General features: G+C 34.6%; 1 protein-coding gene and 1 long non-coding RNA gene across 3 annotated transcripts in view; one reads left to right on the top strand and one right to left on the bottom strand.

Annotated features, from left to right (window-relative positions):
- Positions 1-16,647, bottom strand: part of LOC114166355 (BEACH domain-containing protein C2-like) — a 60,499-nt gene that overhangs the window by 39,052 nt on the left and 4,800 nt on the right. The window contains exons 3-5 of the mRNA XM_085667617.1: positions 13,874-14,661; positions 8,794-9,450; positions 4,423-4,557 (exon numbers count right to left, since the gene is read on the bottom strand). Coding sequence (XP_085523743.1) covers positions 4,423-4,557; positions 8,794-9,450; positions 13,874-14,661 — 1,580 coding nt within the window. The remainder of the gene's footprint in view (positions 1-4,422; positions 4,558-8,793; positions 9,451-13,873; positions 14,662-16,647) is intronic.
- LOC146883306 (uncharacterized) lies at positions 8,994-14,887 on the top strand. Of its 2 annotated transcripts, none has more exons than XR_014985026.1 (4): positions 8,994-9,133; positions 9,276-9,473; positions 12,767-13,422; positions 13,882-14,887. It is a non-coding gene; the product is annotated as an uncharacterized LOC146883306 (long non-coding RNA). The 2 variants fall into 2 exon arrangements; XR_014985027.1 differs by having other exon boundaries at positions 9,276-9,462.

Raw genomic sequence — 16,647 nt, forward strand, 5'->3', positions numbered from 1 at the left:
TTAATTAAGAAGAGGCTAAGTGATAACTCAATTTCTATATTCTCATATTAAGGCTTATTACATCCAATTAGGATTTATATTTCTTTTATCTTTCATTTTTTTAGCTTGGTTTATCAATTTTTAGGAAGTTTAGGAGTTGTAGCACTGCCTAGCACCATTTATTCGCGCCCGACACGTTTTTAAAACATGCTATTTGTAATGGTACTGCTCAGCACCATTTTATTATCACCAAGAACAGCTGTGAAGGGGTACTCCCTGTTTCGTTGGCGCTCAACGCAGCAGAAAAATGCAGGATTTTCACCCCTAACCTTTGTTATTTGTTTTGCTTATAACTTTCTCTACAAGAGTCCAATTGAGTTGATTCTTTTCTGCATTGGATTCTAGACTCAAAGGGCTCTAATTTGAAGATCACAGCAGATTACAAGCGCAGAAATAGCTTAAGCTTTTCTTTCAAAATCTGTGCATTTAGCAAAGCTTTGGAGCAAATCCCCTCTACATCTAATGTGCACATGGAATGGCCCAAATGAGGTTGAGCAAGGGAAATGTAACCATCCACATGCTATATCAGCAGATAACACAGAAACCAATTCTGAATTGGCAGCAGCACACACTCACAAAAAGAAGCTTTTTGGCAGATGTGGAGCAACTTTTTAGCACCTTCCATATTTTTGTTAGGGATGTTTTCTGTTTAGCTTTTAATGAAAATATACCTGGGAGGAGGAATGTAATAGCGAGAGAGAGAGAGAGAGAGAGTTGCTTCAATTTTCTGAGTGGGGAGAGGAGAAAACACAATGTTGTAGTCTTGATTTCTTGTTAGTTTTTGATTCTCCATATGTTTTAAGCTCTTCTTTTCACTGTTCCATTTCCTATGACTTTTTTGCTCTTCCACCTAATTTTAGTGATTAAGATGATATTAGTTTTCCTGGGGCGTTTGTCCATTTTTAATGCTAGATTCTGGTTTTGCGTGTGTTTTATCTACTAGTGCTGAGATCAATGGTTGACTTTGCACAATGAACTCCAATCCAGTGTTAATCTCTGATTTTCTGAACTACTATTTCAGCCACTGGTTCTGCACTGTTTTACTATGCTATGTGTTGCCTTTTTCATCTTTTTCAGCACTAGGTTGGAGCACTTGCTATTCTGTTGAATTTTTTCTTTTGATATCTATTTTTACTCTATAGTTTGATCATGCATTTCATGTCCTTCACTTTACATTCCAATCTTGCATTTTCATTTTCTCAGTTTTAGTGAAAGTTGTACCTATTTTATCCTCTATTACACATTTCTCTTTTTGGTTAAATTCTTTTTTGATATTGCAATTATGCTTTCATTCAATTGACTCCATAGTACTTGTTTTTATCTCTTAGCTGTTTTATTTTCAAATTTCCATTGCATCTTCCTTTTGGTATTACACACCTCATCTCACAGTTCTGGTTTAGCTGCATTTTTGTTTTCTAGTTTCATAGCCTGTATGTCATGATCTTAACTGCTTTTTAATTATTCTAGCCTTTAGTTACTACTTTATGTTCTTACTTCTGAAAACCCCCCAAAAATCTGTCTTTCAACAAGTCCATGAACTCACTGCAATAGCTCTCCTTGGACTGACCTAAGTTGATCCTTATACTACATTAGTAAAGGGGGTTAGTACAGTTTGTTTGGGATAATTTAGGTGAAAAAGTTCTCAGCACTAAGGAATCCCTATTATTTACTTAAGCATGTCATGTTACGTAGATTTTTCTCATGAAAGAAAAATCTAAAGTTTCTACTTAATTTGACAAATTTTTTCATACAATAAAAACACAATTTGGAAAGTAAATTAAAACTTTATGTGCTAATGATAAGAAAGAATATGTCTATCATGATGTAAGACCCGGGAAAAACTTAGAGTAATCGAGTGAAGATATAAAGAAAAGTTGTTGATATTTAGTAAGTGATTTAAGCTGTTATTTTATTTTATTTTATTTAATTATTTAATTTAATTATCACACATGGAAAAATTAATTTATTGATTTAAGCCATTATTTTATTTATTTTAATTATCATCTTAATTATCACATACATTTTGTCATCATTCTTTACATTTTGGGCAACTTTTGCATGTGTTCTTGGTTTTGCATGTTTACGGTTAGGTGGATTGGGGGTTCTTTCCTTTACATATTACAATGCATGCAGTTTTGTGCTCTTTAAAATTACTATCACATGTTTAATTGATGGGTGGAAGAACATGGGCACACGTGCAAAGTTTTATCTTTCCCTTTAAGCTTTTAGGAGCAGTACCCTTTTCTTCCATCTTTCGTTATCCCTTAATACATGTTTAGGTGCTTAAAGACCATGGACCCCACGTATATTTATGCTTGCTTTCTTTATGATTTTTGGGTGTAGCTTTACACACTTCCTTTGGTCTTTTCTTTGCCATCACGTCAGGTCCTTCATTGCTAGTTTAGAAATAGCTTTGTCTCTTTCATAGCACATGCTAGTTGATTGGTAGAAGACATGGGCCCACACATAAATTCATTTTCTCTTTCCTTAGCTTTTGGGTGCATGCACATGTAAAGGATAGCCAATTTTAGCTTAGTGTTTATTACACCTCTAACTTTTGATAGAACAACCATGCAAGGCCTTTTTAGTGCAACTTAGAACATGATGCCGTGCCCATGCATACGGTTTTTGCTCCAGTAATTCATGCAACCATCATCTGATTGGGTGGTAGTTACGTTCTCCACTTTATTTTCCGAAGTTTCGTTAGTGGGGTTCCTTCTATGTGTTCATGAATTTCGTTGGTTGCTTTAAGCCAATGCATAGGTGCTACCAAGAGGTTTTATTTCTTGCTTTACCTAAGATTGTAGGATATTAGAGGGGAGTAGAGTTGATTTCTTTTGCTAGACAAACGCGGGTCGGTATTCTTGTTGGACACGTGTGTGGTTTGGTTTTCACTCCTGCCAGCGAGAGTGATCTCAAAGGGTATTTAGACTTGGCCGTAGTTTTGTTGGAAATCTTTAGCTCTCATGTGTTGCATGTTGTGATTGTTTTTCATTGCTTGAAAAATCTTGGTGGAGTTAATTTTTGTGAGGTTTTCCATTGTACCTAGAGACTCAATGATGACTCTTTCGCCTGTGTGGAGCAGTGGAAAGAGATTCTCTTCGCCTGTGTGATACAATGGAAGATGATTAGTCTGAATGTTGTACTTTATCGCCTGTGCGAGGCAGTGGGGAAAGCAAAGATGTTTTGTCTTAGTTCCGGCTCGTTGCTAAGTATAGTGTTCGGTGTGCGATGCATCAAAGTTGTTACTCGTAAGTTCTTGAGGAATAAGGGAGATAGGTCAGGTGCTGCGATGGCAGGACGACTCGAACCGTTTGGTTCTAAAAACTAGATGATGTGGTGGTTAAAAGGTGGCTGAAAACCAAAGCTTGGTTGTGATTACTATGTTTAAGTATTTTAGCTGGATGTGATGTTGAGTATTATTTGAAATGTCTTATTTTGCTAAATTTCGTTTATATATTGTTATTTGTGGTTAGCTTAGCCCTATTTGTTTGTTTGTGTATTTGTTGTGTGTGTGATGATCGTATCACGTGTGTATTAGACGGGAGCAGGTGATATTCTGATGCTTCTGGTGTGGAGTAGATTGACGAGAGGATGGATGAAAATTTTTAGACAATTAAAGTTTTAAACTACAAAATCTTATAACTAAATTTGAAATTTTTGCTTAAGTACGGTTTCAACGATAATCATTTTCCGCTAAACGTGTTCATTTTATAACTTTCCGTGACATTCCAAATTGAGGTGTTACACATGACATGTCTAAATTTCTTTCCAAAAATAGTATTGCTCATGAATTTACTTGTGTTAATATACCACAACAAAATAGCATTGCTGAAAGAAAAAATAGGCATCTTCTTGAGGTGGCACATACACTTCTTTGGAAAAGAGAGAGATAGGTCACGTTACAGAATTAGTTACTAAACAATATAAACAGGGGGTAAATTGTTCGTGTTTTTTTGTAGGAGAGAAAAGGTGCTTTGAAATCTAGGTTAACACACTCAATAATAAACTCCAAGAGGTAGATTGTCTTTTGTTTTTCTGGATTCAATTCCTCTTGTTGTTTAAATAGAACCTAGTTGAGCCTATCACTTTCTTTTTATTAGTTTTAATCTTATTATCAGACTTAGCTAGTCTCTTATGGAAGTAAAGAAATTATTTTTGTTGCACCACAATCTTGTTGATCTTAAAATATTGGTGACATTCCCTTAGAACATCCAAAAAAAAAAAAATAAGCGTCTAACAAGAAACTAAAATTCCTAAATTAAGCAAGTATTTCAATAAGTAAATTGCTATAAGAAAATCAAATGCATAAATCAAGAACATTAGAAAAGAAGACACTAACATTAGAAAAGAACATTGTGAAAAAAAGTGTTAAGCCATTACCTGTAGTGCTATGCTCTGCAAAGGCCTGGGTGCAAATGGAAGGGAATGCAAAAGCGCTATTAGCAGTTGTGAATGCTCAAAGCGATGACTAGAATCATTGAAATCCAGCCCATTCTCTGTCGAAGAGGCATTTATCTGAAATAAAAAAGAGCAGAAAAAACGTGGCAAATGAAAACGTGAGTATCTTAAATAGATATCCAATGTGGCTTCAAGGCTTTGGTGTATTAATGTTTTAACAATATAAGACGGAAATTTTCATTTATAATTGAGTATTACCTTCTTATTCCAATTAATATGCTTCCTCTATAATGAGAAAAGACAAAACTTAGCCTATTCCTAAAAAGTGAATTTTAAGTCTTGTTGAAATATGGATATAAATACAACACATTTACTGTATAATAAATATAGATTTGTTTATAAGAAACCCCTAAATATAAGGGTTTGGGATTTCTTTACTGCACCGTGAGGCTTGTGAATTTGATAAACACGAAAGAGTGTATCTATTCGCATTAGCAACAATAGAAGTACACAACCTTTCCAATTAATCTGTAGTGGTATATGGGCACAATCTATACTATAACTAGTATCTCTTGGTTCCGTTGGTTCGTAGTCTTTATTTGCACAAGAGTTGTTTTGCTCCATTTACTTACACAAAAATATGACGTGGCTATTGTTATTTCCATCTTTCATTCAACGACTCAACATTAATTTGAGGCCAACACAAAAAGATTTAGGTCCAACAATGCTAGGGATTATTTCAACAAAACTGCGTATACTTATTTTCAATACAAAGGATCAATCATGATTCTTCATGTGTCTATACTCCCAGCAAAATGGAGTGATATAGAGGAAAAATAGGCACTTTCTTAAGCACTTCTCTTTCAGAAGAAAGTTCCAAAATATTAATAGGGAGAAGTTGTCCTCACTGCTGCATATATGATAAATAGGTTTTCCTCACACATCCTAGAATACAAAAGTCCACTTGAAACCCTAAACAATATTTCTCTCACTCAAAGATCTCTGATGGCCTTATTTCTAGAATATTTGGTTGCACAGCTCTTGTACACATCCACAACCAAAATAGGGACAAACTTTATCCGCAGGCTATTAGATGCGTCTATCTTGGTTATTCAGTAACTCCAAAAGGTTACAAGTGTTATAACCCTTCATCTAAATAATTGTATATCTGCAATGATATCACCTTCATTGACTTTTTTTTTTCTCCAATGTTGGCTGCGAAGAATTTCTTTCAAAAGATTTTGATGACCACCTTCAACCCTTTGCTCTGTCATATGCTCTAATTGAAACCTCCAAAAATGAACCTACGGCTCAGCAAATTAACTCTAGGGCAGAATTAGAAGCTAAAACTAATAATATCACTAATGCCACTGAACTGCAACTAGAAAATACTGGATCAACAATTTTCCAAGATTCAACAATGTCTACACAAGAATGAAAGGCATTCCATACATGTGACATGTTCATGAATTCAATCCAAGTTTTGAACCTAAAACTATAGATAGACTTGAACCAGATGATGGGAACACTTTAAACTCTCTAAATGACATTGATCTTCTCATAGCCATCAGAAAGGTACTAGAAACTACACAACAAACTTTCTATCCTCTACACAAATTATCAGTTAACCATAAAAGATGCACTGTTAGTTTGAATTCTATTGTTGTCCCTAACATGATACTGAGACTTTGACAAAGAAAGAATGGAAAGATGTCATGAAAGTGGAGATTGATGGATTGGAAAAATATAATACTTGGGAAATTGTTGGCAAACCCAAACAAAAGAATATTTCTGGCAGCAAATGCATAATCACAGTAAAATATAAGGCTGGTGGGTATATTGAAAGGTACAAAATGAGATAGTTTGCCAAGGGATAACTCGAGCTTATGGAATAGACTACCAAGACACTCTTGCACCAATTGCTAAAATGAATACAGTAAGGATTTTTTTTGTTTTACCATACCTTCCCACATTGATTGGAACCTTCTATAATATGATGTTTAAAATACATTTCTCCATGGAAACCTCAAAGCAAAATTCTACATGAATAGTTGACCTAGGTTTGAAGGAGACAAAAAATAAGGTGTGCAGACTCAAAAGGCTCTTTATGGACTGGAACAATCCCTTAGAGCTTGATTCGGAAGATTCACAAAAGCTATGAGGGGATTGCGCTACAAAGTCAAGGAGATCACACTTTCTTTACTAAACATTGAGGAAAACAGGAGGTAACAATCCTTGTAGTTTATGTTGATTATATTATAGCAACGGGAAATGATTAAAAAGAGAATGAATTGAAACAGAGACAAGTCCAAGAGTTTGAACAAAAAGAGCTAGAAAGATTGATATATTTTCTAAGGGTTGAAGTAGCCTACTCTAACCAAGGAATTTTCATATATAGCAAAAATATATAACTGCTTTGTTGGTAGAAACTTGAAAAAGTGGGTGCAAACCAATAGATCTTAATCATAAGTTATGTAAGGCTGAAGACAAACCAATAGTGGACAAAAAGATGTATTAGAGACCGATTGGAAGATTCATATATCTGACTCACGGCCAAACATTGTTCATTCAGTGAGTTTCATCAACCAATTTATGCATGGACTGAAGGAATCTCATCTTCAAGCTGCTTAAATAATTCTATATTACTTCAAGAGCATCGTGGGAAAACAAATATTGTTCAAAAAAATGGAAGACTAATTCTTGAAGCCTACCCTAATGCAGATTATGCAAGTTCAGGTCCATTGCACAAGGGCTATGTGAGTTATTATGACTAAAAATTATCTTAGATGACTTGAAGGTTAATTTGGAGGGACCCGTGAAGCTCTAATATTATAATGAGTTAGCAATAGACATTGCACATATCCCATTCAGAATAATAGGACAAAACATGCTGAAATAGATAAACACATCATTAAGGGAAAATTAGAAGAAAGTTTCGAATGCATGTCAGACATTCCGTCCAACCAACATGTGATGTGCTGACAAAAGGATGCAATCCTTATACTTCAATAATCTCATAACCAAGCTGAAAATGGAGGATATTTATTCCTCAACTTGAGACGGCATGTTGAAATATGACTGTAAATATTGCACATTTACTATACAATAAATACAAATTGGCTAAATAATAAATATATATTTGTTTGCAAGAAATTCCTAAACTTAAGGGATTGGGATTTGGAGTTTATTTGGTAGATTTGTTTAGTCTTTAGTTATGGAGATTTGTTTCCTTTATTTCAGGAGACTTATTTCCTTTTATTTGGATCTTATTTTTCATTAAATAGCAATTATTGTTTCTTTTTTGTATCAAGAAAAATAATTTCTTAATTATTGCTTACAGCCTACAAAATTTTTCACGAGTCTAACTCAGTTTCACAAAACTGGCTAGCAAGTTGAAGTTTACACCTATTTATAAATTATAATTTGATCATATCTCTAATCAATCTACTCTCACCAAGGACTGGATATAAATATTTATGGGTAGTCTTATAGCGATCCAAAAGCAAGTGAATAAATAGACCCAACAAAACTTTCTAGGATAAGCTCTCATACTATCTTAGAAAGTGGATTTTAAGCTTAACCTAACCTCACAAAACTGGCTTTAAGGTAGGGTCTCTTGATGCCAACTTGAATTAAGATGTGATAATAAAAGCAGTGGTTTATTGTGCTCAGTTGATGTATATTATATATACACACATACATTTATGTAGGAAAAGTACTGTCCTATAACACTCAACCCTTAAGCTAGGGGTACATACACCCAAAAATGCAGTTTTACGAAAGTTGTACAATAAAATAAGAGTCACAGTTTTGACATCATTATAGGCATATCTAATTAGAATCAATTTATTAGAATCTGATTAAAACATATCACATCATGTATACTCATAAAATTCCCTATAATTATCTGTAGTAATCGCAATTACTATGTATTTCTTGCAATCATGTAACGTGTACACAGTTTCAACATCTCTTGCATCTATCTCTCTTTCAACAAAATCTTAAATAGATTTTGCACATTTTATCTCAAAGTGTCATACAATGCAAATAACATGGATAGTACACATACAAAGCAAAGAATGTAAGAGCTATATCATACAGAATTGAGTTGGAAGAATTATAATTTTTTCTCATATTGAAAGAAATAACATACATTTACACACCTAGAAAGAAAGAAAATCTATAAGATTATAATGGCCAAAGAAAATAAGCTTATACTAAATAAAACATGTCAATTTCAATAAACACAATATTTTCCCTTTTTATACTGGTATATAATTAACTGTCACTAATAGTATCCTACATTTGGCATCGACTAGGGACTAGGGATAAGGTAGAGAGAGTATGTCATACCGAGGCAGTCAATAAAGCTATATAGACATTGTTTGTCATCAGCCTACCCGGTGCTGCCTGGAATGCCTTTTGTAAGGCGTAAAAAAGAAAAGAAACCTTATCTTCAAACATCGTACTTCCACCATCTTGCAGTCCAACACCCAATAGGTTGCTTGCTGTATCAAGACCAGAGCGGGAACCATGCCCCAGATGCCCAGAAACCATTAAAGCACCCAAGATACCAACAATCCCAACAACAATGCCATCACTTTTATCAGCATTATAAACATTTTTCCTAGCACTGTCAGCACTGATGGATAGACTTATGCCTCCCAAATTCTTGACAGATGGAGTTTCTGAGGTACGTGACATCTCTTCAATATACACATCAGGAGAACTAGGACCAATATTACTGCAACTATCAGCAGATTGAGAACCTTCATCATCCTGATATGTTTCTGCGATTTCACTGCTACCATCATTGTCATTTTTTTTAAATTCAGGATTCTTTGCCACCGATTCGAGAGCATCACTTTCTCCAGCTTTAACTTCCCTTTGGAGCAGAACAAGAAGAGTTTCTATCCCACCACATGCTAGGAATGCTTTTGCAAATGAGTGAGCTCTAGCTGTGTTAGGCTGCACAACCAACCTGTAGAAGAGATGTAACACCCTAGCAATCTGGAAAATAAAGTAAATAAAAAGTAAAATTTCTTTTAATTTTGATAACGGATATTTTATAAATTAAACCAAAGCATAACAAATTTGGTTTAGATTGTTCAGATTTCCAAATAAGCCACTAAGCTTGAGATTAGTAATAACCACAAAGAGAAGATGTGGATTACTTGTGTTCAGACAAAGCAGAATATAAAATATCAATAACCCTGAGTTTCTGCTAATTTAGTTATGCAACAATGTAAGGTATTTTACTAGTTAATGTCTCATAAAGTACATTCAGAGAATACAATGTTATACAGAAAATAGGGTTTAGTCTTCGGGCAATTACAGTAGAAGTGTCAAATATCCCAAACACAACTGTTGGAGTCAATCCTCCCATATAAATTGTAAAAGCGTGGAGCAAGTTAGAAGCTCTAGTTGAAGGGGAGATGCCATAGCACTACTTTCTCATCTCCTTTATAATCATTGTAATTAATTCTCAAGTTTAAAAGGAGATGATTTCTTTCTTCTTATTATTTCTCATTGGATACATCCGATATATATATATATATATATATATATATATATATATATATATATATATATATATATATGTATGTATATATATATATGTATGTATATACATATATACATATATACATATATATATACATACATATATATATGTATATATGTATATATATATATATATGTATATATGTATACATCTATATATATATATATATATATATATATGTATGTATATATATATATGTATGTATATACATATATATATATACATATATACATATATATATGTATACATATATACATATATGTATATAAATACATACATATATATATATATATATATATATATGTATATATATATATATGTATGTATATACATATATGTATGTATATACATATATATATATATGTATACATATATATGTATATACATATACATATATATATATATACATATATACATACATATATACATATATACATATATGTATATATATATATATATGTATATATATATATATATACATCCATTTGTTGGATAATTTTGGAAACAAGAACAAAGTATTCTAGGGAGATGCTAGTAATAAAAACAAGATACAATAACTAAACAAAATTAAAAACTATAAGAATATTATCTGTGTATGATTGCAATTGCCTTCCCAAGCCAAGCAAAGGACGTCATAAGTATGAACATTGTCACAAGCTTGGTCACAAATTGACAGGTGTTATGTCTTACATGGTCGTCCTTTTCGATCTGCTGCAATTGCCCAAGTTGCTTCCTCGCAACCACCTGATTTAGTGTTAAGTTTTACAGAGGGGGTTTCACCGGGGAGAACAACACCAATGAGACCTGAGCCCAACCACATAAGACATTGATACCACTCTCAACCCAAAACCTTAAGGCAATGGGTTTATGGGTCTTTATCCTTATATGGTGCTCTACTTTCTCAATTCTGGTCAATGTGGGACTTCCCAACCACGAGTACTCCTATTCTGCCCTTTTCTGTACCGCCGTTTTTTCTTAACGGGACACGCTTACCTGGAACCCTTACCTGGGACTCTTGCCAGGAAGACTTTCGATACTAGGACCATACTGGTACTGCACTCGTCTGAGCCGGTATTAACCATCGGCTCTGATACCACTTGTTAGGTTTTACAGAGGGGGTTTCACCGGGGAGAACAACACCAATGAGACCTGAGCCCAACCACATAAGATACTGACACCACTCTCAACCCAAAGCTTGAGAGTGGTGTCAATGTCTTATGTGGTTGGGCTCAGGTCTCATTGGTGTTGTTCTCCCCGGTGAAACCCCCTCTGTAAAACCGAACAAGTGGTATCAGAGCCAATGGTTGAAACCGGCTCAGACGAGTACAGTATGGTCCCTGTATCGAAAGTCTTCCTGGCAAGGGTTCCAGGTAAGCGTGTCCCGTTAAGATGAACGGCGGTACGAGAAGGGGTACGAGAAGGGGTACTCGTGTGGTTGGGAATGCTTCCGCTGGAAGGGGAGTGTACCAATGTGGTTGAAGGGACTCACCCTTGAGGGGGAGAATGTTAGGAATCCAAGTGTGAGTCTAAGTCCCACATTGACCAGAATTGAGAAAGTAGAGCACCATATAAGGATCAAGGCCCATAAACCCATTGCCTTAAGGTTTTGGGTTGAGAGTGGTGTCAGTATCTTATGTGGTTGGGCTCAGGTCTCATTGGTGTTGTTCTCCCCGGTGAAACCCCCTCTGTAAAACCTAACATTTAGGACCCACTTCATCTCATACTTTAGGACAACTTGCTAACAAATGTAACATGGTATCAGAACCATGTTAGAGCCTATCCTAGCAAAGTTTGTTGTTTGTTGGATCTATTGTTTCACCCACTAGCGGACCACCCATTAATGTCTTGACGTGAGGGAGTGTGTTGGAAGCCCACATTGACTAGAGATAAGGTCAATTTACAATATATAATGGGTACAAACCTCACCTTAAAAGCCAGTTTTGTAAGGTTGAGTTAGACTTAAAGTCTAGTCCATAATAATAGTAATTGCTAACAACTATAACACACTACATGCAAAATATAACTAAGTATTCACTCTAACGGTGTGGATTGAAAGTGATAGTACCACTCTCAGTCTCGTTCATGCATTTACAACATTTATTGTTGTTCCTTAGAGACTTTTGAATGGATGGTTAAATTGTATGGCTCTTGAGGAAAGTTTCACATATATGTAAAGAGGGTAAAAGATGTTTTGACTTACTTGGAGCACAAGGTATTAAATATCATTTTAATAGTTGGTGGGATGTTATGCCTTCTTTTATTAGTATTGGTCTCTTCAAGGACAATATCATTTACCTTTTAATAGGTTTGTTTAGATTTTGTTAATGGGTTTGGTTCAAATCCCTCATCTTATATATGTTTTTCTCTCTTTTAATAATATCTAAGTATGCTGCAAATGGTTAATGTTGTAATGTTGTGTGAACCTAGTTGGGATTGTTTTCATAGCATAGTGATGCTAATGAACACTTTCTTTTAGCTATAACAAAAATTCACGGTTTGAGTCCACCAGAAAATCATACATCGGCCTTGCACATTATAGTCCTTGAGTATGTCTATAAATCTTTTGAACATTTAGTTTTTATGTCCAAGTAATGTTCGGCTCCACCCACATTAATTAATGAGCACCTGGCCCCTACCAAAGATAGAGGAAAGTGCTTAGGGAAAATAAGCATGATTAGGAGGGAGGTTTCTTCACCTTTCTTCAAGTTTGTTTAGTTTTTGTCTTGAATAAAGAGACCCATGTTTGTTTCTTGTGTTTTCTAGGGTTGCTAGTGGCACTTCCCTTTTTGAGGTTGTCACCTTCTAGAGAAATGGAGGCCAAGGAGGAATTTAGCCCAAGGGAGTGTACTCACCACACCCCTAATTTTGCTTCGAAGTGGAAAAGCAGAGCATTTTGGATTTGAGTGGGAACCACTTCACACTTGAAGGGGAAAGAATGCAGATTTTTGATGATTTTGTAATGATAGGAGAATATTCTCCCTCTTCCTCATCATTAGGCTTCTAGAAAGATATTGTGTGATTTCTTTATTAACTGAACATGGACTAATAAGAAATAAATACAAGATTTCCAAGCTATGGTACATGACCAATCCCACACAAATACATAACACTTTATTAAAGAAAAATCGTTCAGAAAATAATATAGTTTATGAGCTACATTAGGATATTAAATGTACTGTTAAAAGCTTAGAAGCTGTAAAAGATTCTAGAAATTTCTTTCTAATATTTACTTTCGAGATTGGTCTTCCTGTATATACATGGTGATATTCTCTTTTATGCTATTGAATTAAATAAAAATCTTCTCTTGTTGATATTGATCCTCTTCAAGTTTTACCATCAAGTAAATGGTAGATGGCTCTATTGACAGAACGACTAAAGACTTCTCTCATACTTATGACAGAACAACTAATCAAGGTTTGGTAAGATTTCTGCACCCAATTTCTGCCAAGTCCAGTGTAATTTTGATCAATCAATAATAACAAAGATCGTTTTCTTTTCATAAAGTCACAAACTATCTTTGAAATAAATAAATATTTAAAAAAATAATCTATAAGTTGCTTTTTCTGCATAAAGTTTTAAAAATAGAAAGCAAAAATGAAAACAGAGTATAAAAAAAGTTACTAAAATATCTTAAAACATAAAACCAAAGGTAAAAACTATAAGAAGAACCCATCGGAAGCATGAAATAAACTAGGAAAGCCTTTCGGAATACGGATAACCTCAACAAGAATGGCCTAAAAGGATGTTATTTTATAGTACAGTATTTCTGTATTATATGACACGAACTGCAGAATCGTGACATCAGAATATTTTATTATAAGAAACATGAATTATAAGATGTTGCGAGCTTCATATTAACATATTTCTTACCTGACCAGGTTGTCGACAGTCAATTATGAACCCAAGTAAACATCGAACATCATCTGATGCCAATGTAGGAGATGCTGCCACTATTAGAAGCTCAATTACCACTAAGAGCTCGTCAACCAAAGCATTGACCTCACCAATCGGTCTTGTTGATCCAGTTAGATAAAAGTTATTTACTGAATCCTTTTCTGGAACAGTCCAATAGCTTCTTCTACAGCCATCAAGAAGCATTTGAATGGCATTGGCCTCTCGCATCGCTACCGACTCAGTGAAAACCATGTCGGCAAGTGATGATAGAAGCTTCTTTTGTATGCCATAACTACATAAACTCCAAATTTTTAAATCCAGCAACAGTGTGGTGAAGAGACGCACTTTGAGAGTATGGTTGATATTTTGAGATAGACAAAGTGAGACAACTGCAACAACAAGTTCCTCATCACCTACACCATCATATGTTCCTTCACAAAGTGAGGCCAGGGTTTCGAGAAGGTGGTTTAAAATCTTCGAAAGAATCTCAGGTCCTTTGCAACGAGCCAACTCCTCATTGTTCCTCGGATATTGGATGGCCATTGATATAATTCGAAATATTGGACCAGCAAGACATGAAGTGGCTTCAGACACAGAAATATTCCCCTTCCGTGGTTCTAGAGTATCCTCGTGTACATTGCTAATTGCTAAGGGAAGCAAAGATAATGGACCACCGTAAGCCAATGCCCACAAAGCATCCACAGGTCGAATTCGTGTAGCAACATGGACTTGCCCTAGAACCTCTGCTGGGCGTCGAAGCACTCCTGAATCACAATAAAGGAACCAACCATAACAAGTACAGCAGTGCATATTTTACATACCTTGATAAAAGAAATTTTATCATGGTCTGAAATACATGTAATTATTTCACTAAACTTAATGATCTGTATTTTAAATGCTAAAATATTGTACACAAAGTTGTTTTCTTAGAAGGATTTAAATACCGATACTTTGTCTATAGACATGATTTATGACATGATATTGGGACGTCATTTAATCCATGTAACTGTTCAAAAAGACTTGGCTGTTGTTGTTGTTGGACTTCCTAAGAACAAGCCATGGAATATCCTACAAATAATCAGTGATGTCAAAATTAAGAACTGACGAGAGATGGAAAGAACCGGCGACCTCATGGGGATTCGTCTACACTAAAACTAAAAATAATGAGAAAGGGAAGAGAATAGAAAGAAAGAGACTAAATTGTAACACCTACTAATCTGTAGTTAATTCGTAAATCAGACCACATAACGGATAAAGAAACTGAATTCAGCTAATCAAGCACAAGAAACAGTTATATCATGCCTGGCCAGCTAAGCATAAGTTACACAAAAGAAATCTACAATGTTACTTACTCGATGACTCAAATAATATTGCATGGTAGAATATTCTGTATTTTCATGGGCATGGTTCTCTAAATAAATATGAAATTACATTATCTTCCAATAAAATGGTTTTCTTAGAAGTGTTAATGTTCACTTTTTATACTAAAAACAACTATATATAGACCCTGGATAATCTACATCAGGATACACTTCCATTCTTATTTTTTCACTCCTCTTGAACAATAATCCCCTTCCTAAACTTTTCTTCAAATATTGAAGGATTTTCTTTACAACTTGTAAATGTGTCTTCCTAGGATCATGCATGAACCGACTAACTACACTCACAACATAGACTATGTCAAGTTTGGTGTGAGCTAAGTAAATGAGCTTCTCAACAAGTCTTTGATATTAGCCTTTATTCACAGTAGAACTACCTTTATCACTCTCAATTCCATGATTTTGTCCTATAGGAACTTCATTGGTCTTATAGTCAATCTTAACTCTTTCTATGAGAAGATTAAGAACATACTTTCTTTGGGAGATAAAGATTTCTTTCTTTGAGTAAGATACTTCTATCCCTAGGAAGTACTTCATTTTCCTATATCCTTCATTTCAAATTGAGCAGCAACCTTTTCTTTCAAGATTTGTTTCTCATGTTCATCATCTTCTGCAATAATCATATCATCAACATAGACCAAGAGTAGAGTAAGTTCTCCTTTTAAGGAATGTTTGATGAATAGGGTACCCTCTCCTTGACTTTTGTTGATACTCCATGGAGATCATAACTTGAGTGAGTCTACCAAACCAAGCACGAGGTGATTGCATGAGTCTGTACAAGGCTTTTTTCTACCTACATACTTTATTCCCTTCTTCAATAGGCCTAAAATCTAGAGGAATGTTCATGTAGACTTCTTCCTCTAATTGTCCATGAAAGAAAGCATTTTTCACATCAAGTTGTTGGAATTCTCAAACCAAATAAGTTGCTAATGAGAGAATAATTCTAAAGGTGTTCATTTTTGCCACTGGATCAAATGTCCCCTCATAATCGACACTATAAGTTTCAGTAAATCCTTAAGCAAAAAACCTTGCTTTGTAACGTTCCAATGTGCCATCATATTTATATTTTACATTATAAAACCATTTGCTTCCTATTGTCCTTTTATCTTGTGGTCTATTAAGAATTTCCCATGTTGATTCTTCTCTAACGCAATCATCTCTTCATTCATGGCATCAACCCAATTCTCATCCTTCGATACTTCTTGAACTGAAGTAGGGACTCTAATTACGTAAATGGCAGAAAGGAAACTCTAGGGCAACATAGATGGGTTTTTACTAGTCATAAAATGAGAAATAGGATACTTGGTACACGACTGAGTTGCTTTTCTCAAACCAATGGGAAAGTCCTCTTGGTCAAGTCAACAATTAAAA

Source organism: Vigna unguiculata, chromosome 10, assembly GCF_037176805.1.
Source record: "Vigna unguiculata cultivar grain cowpea cultivar isolate G323 ecotype 2 chromosome 10, ASM3717680v1, whole genome shotgun sequence".
NCBI lineage: Eukaryota > Viridiplantae > Streptophyta > Magnoliopsida > Fabales > Fabaceae > Vigna > Vigna unguiculata.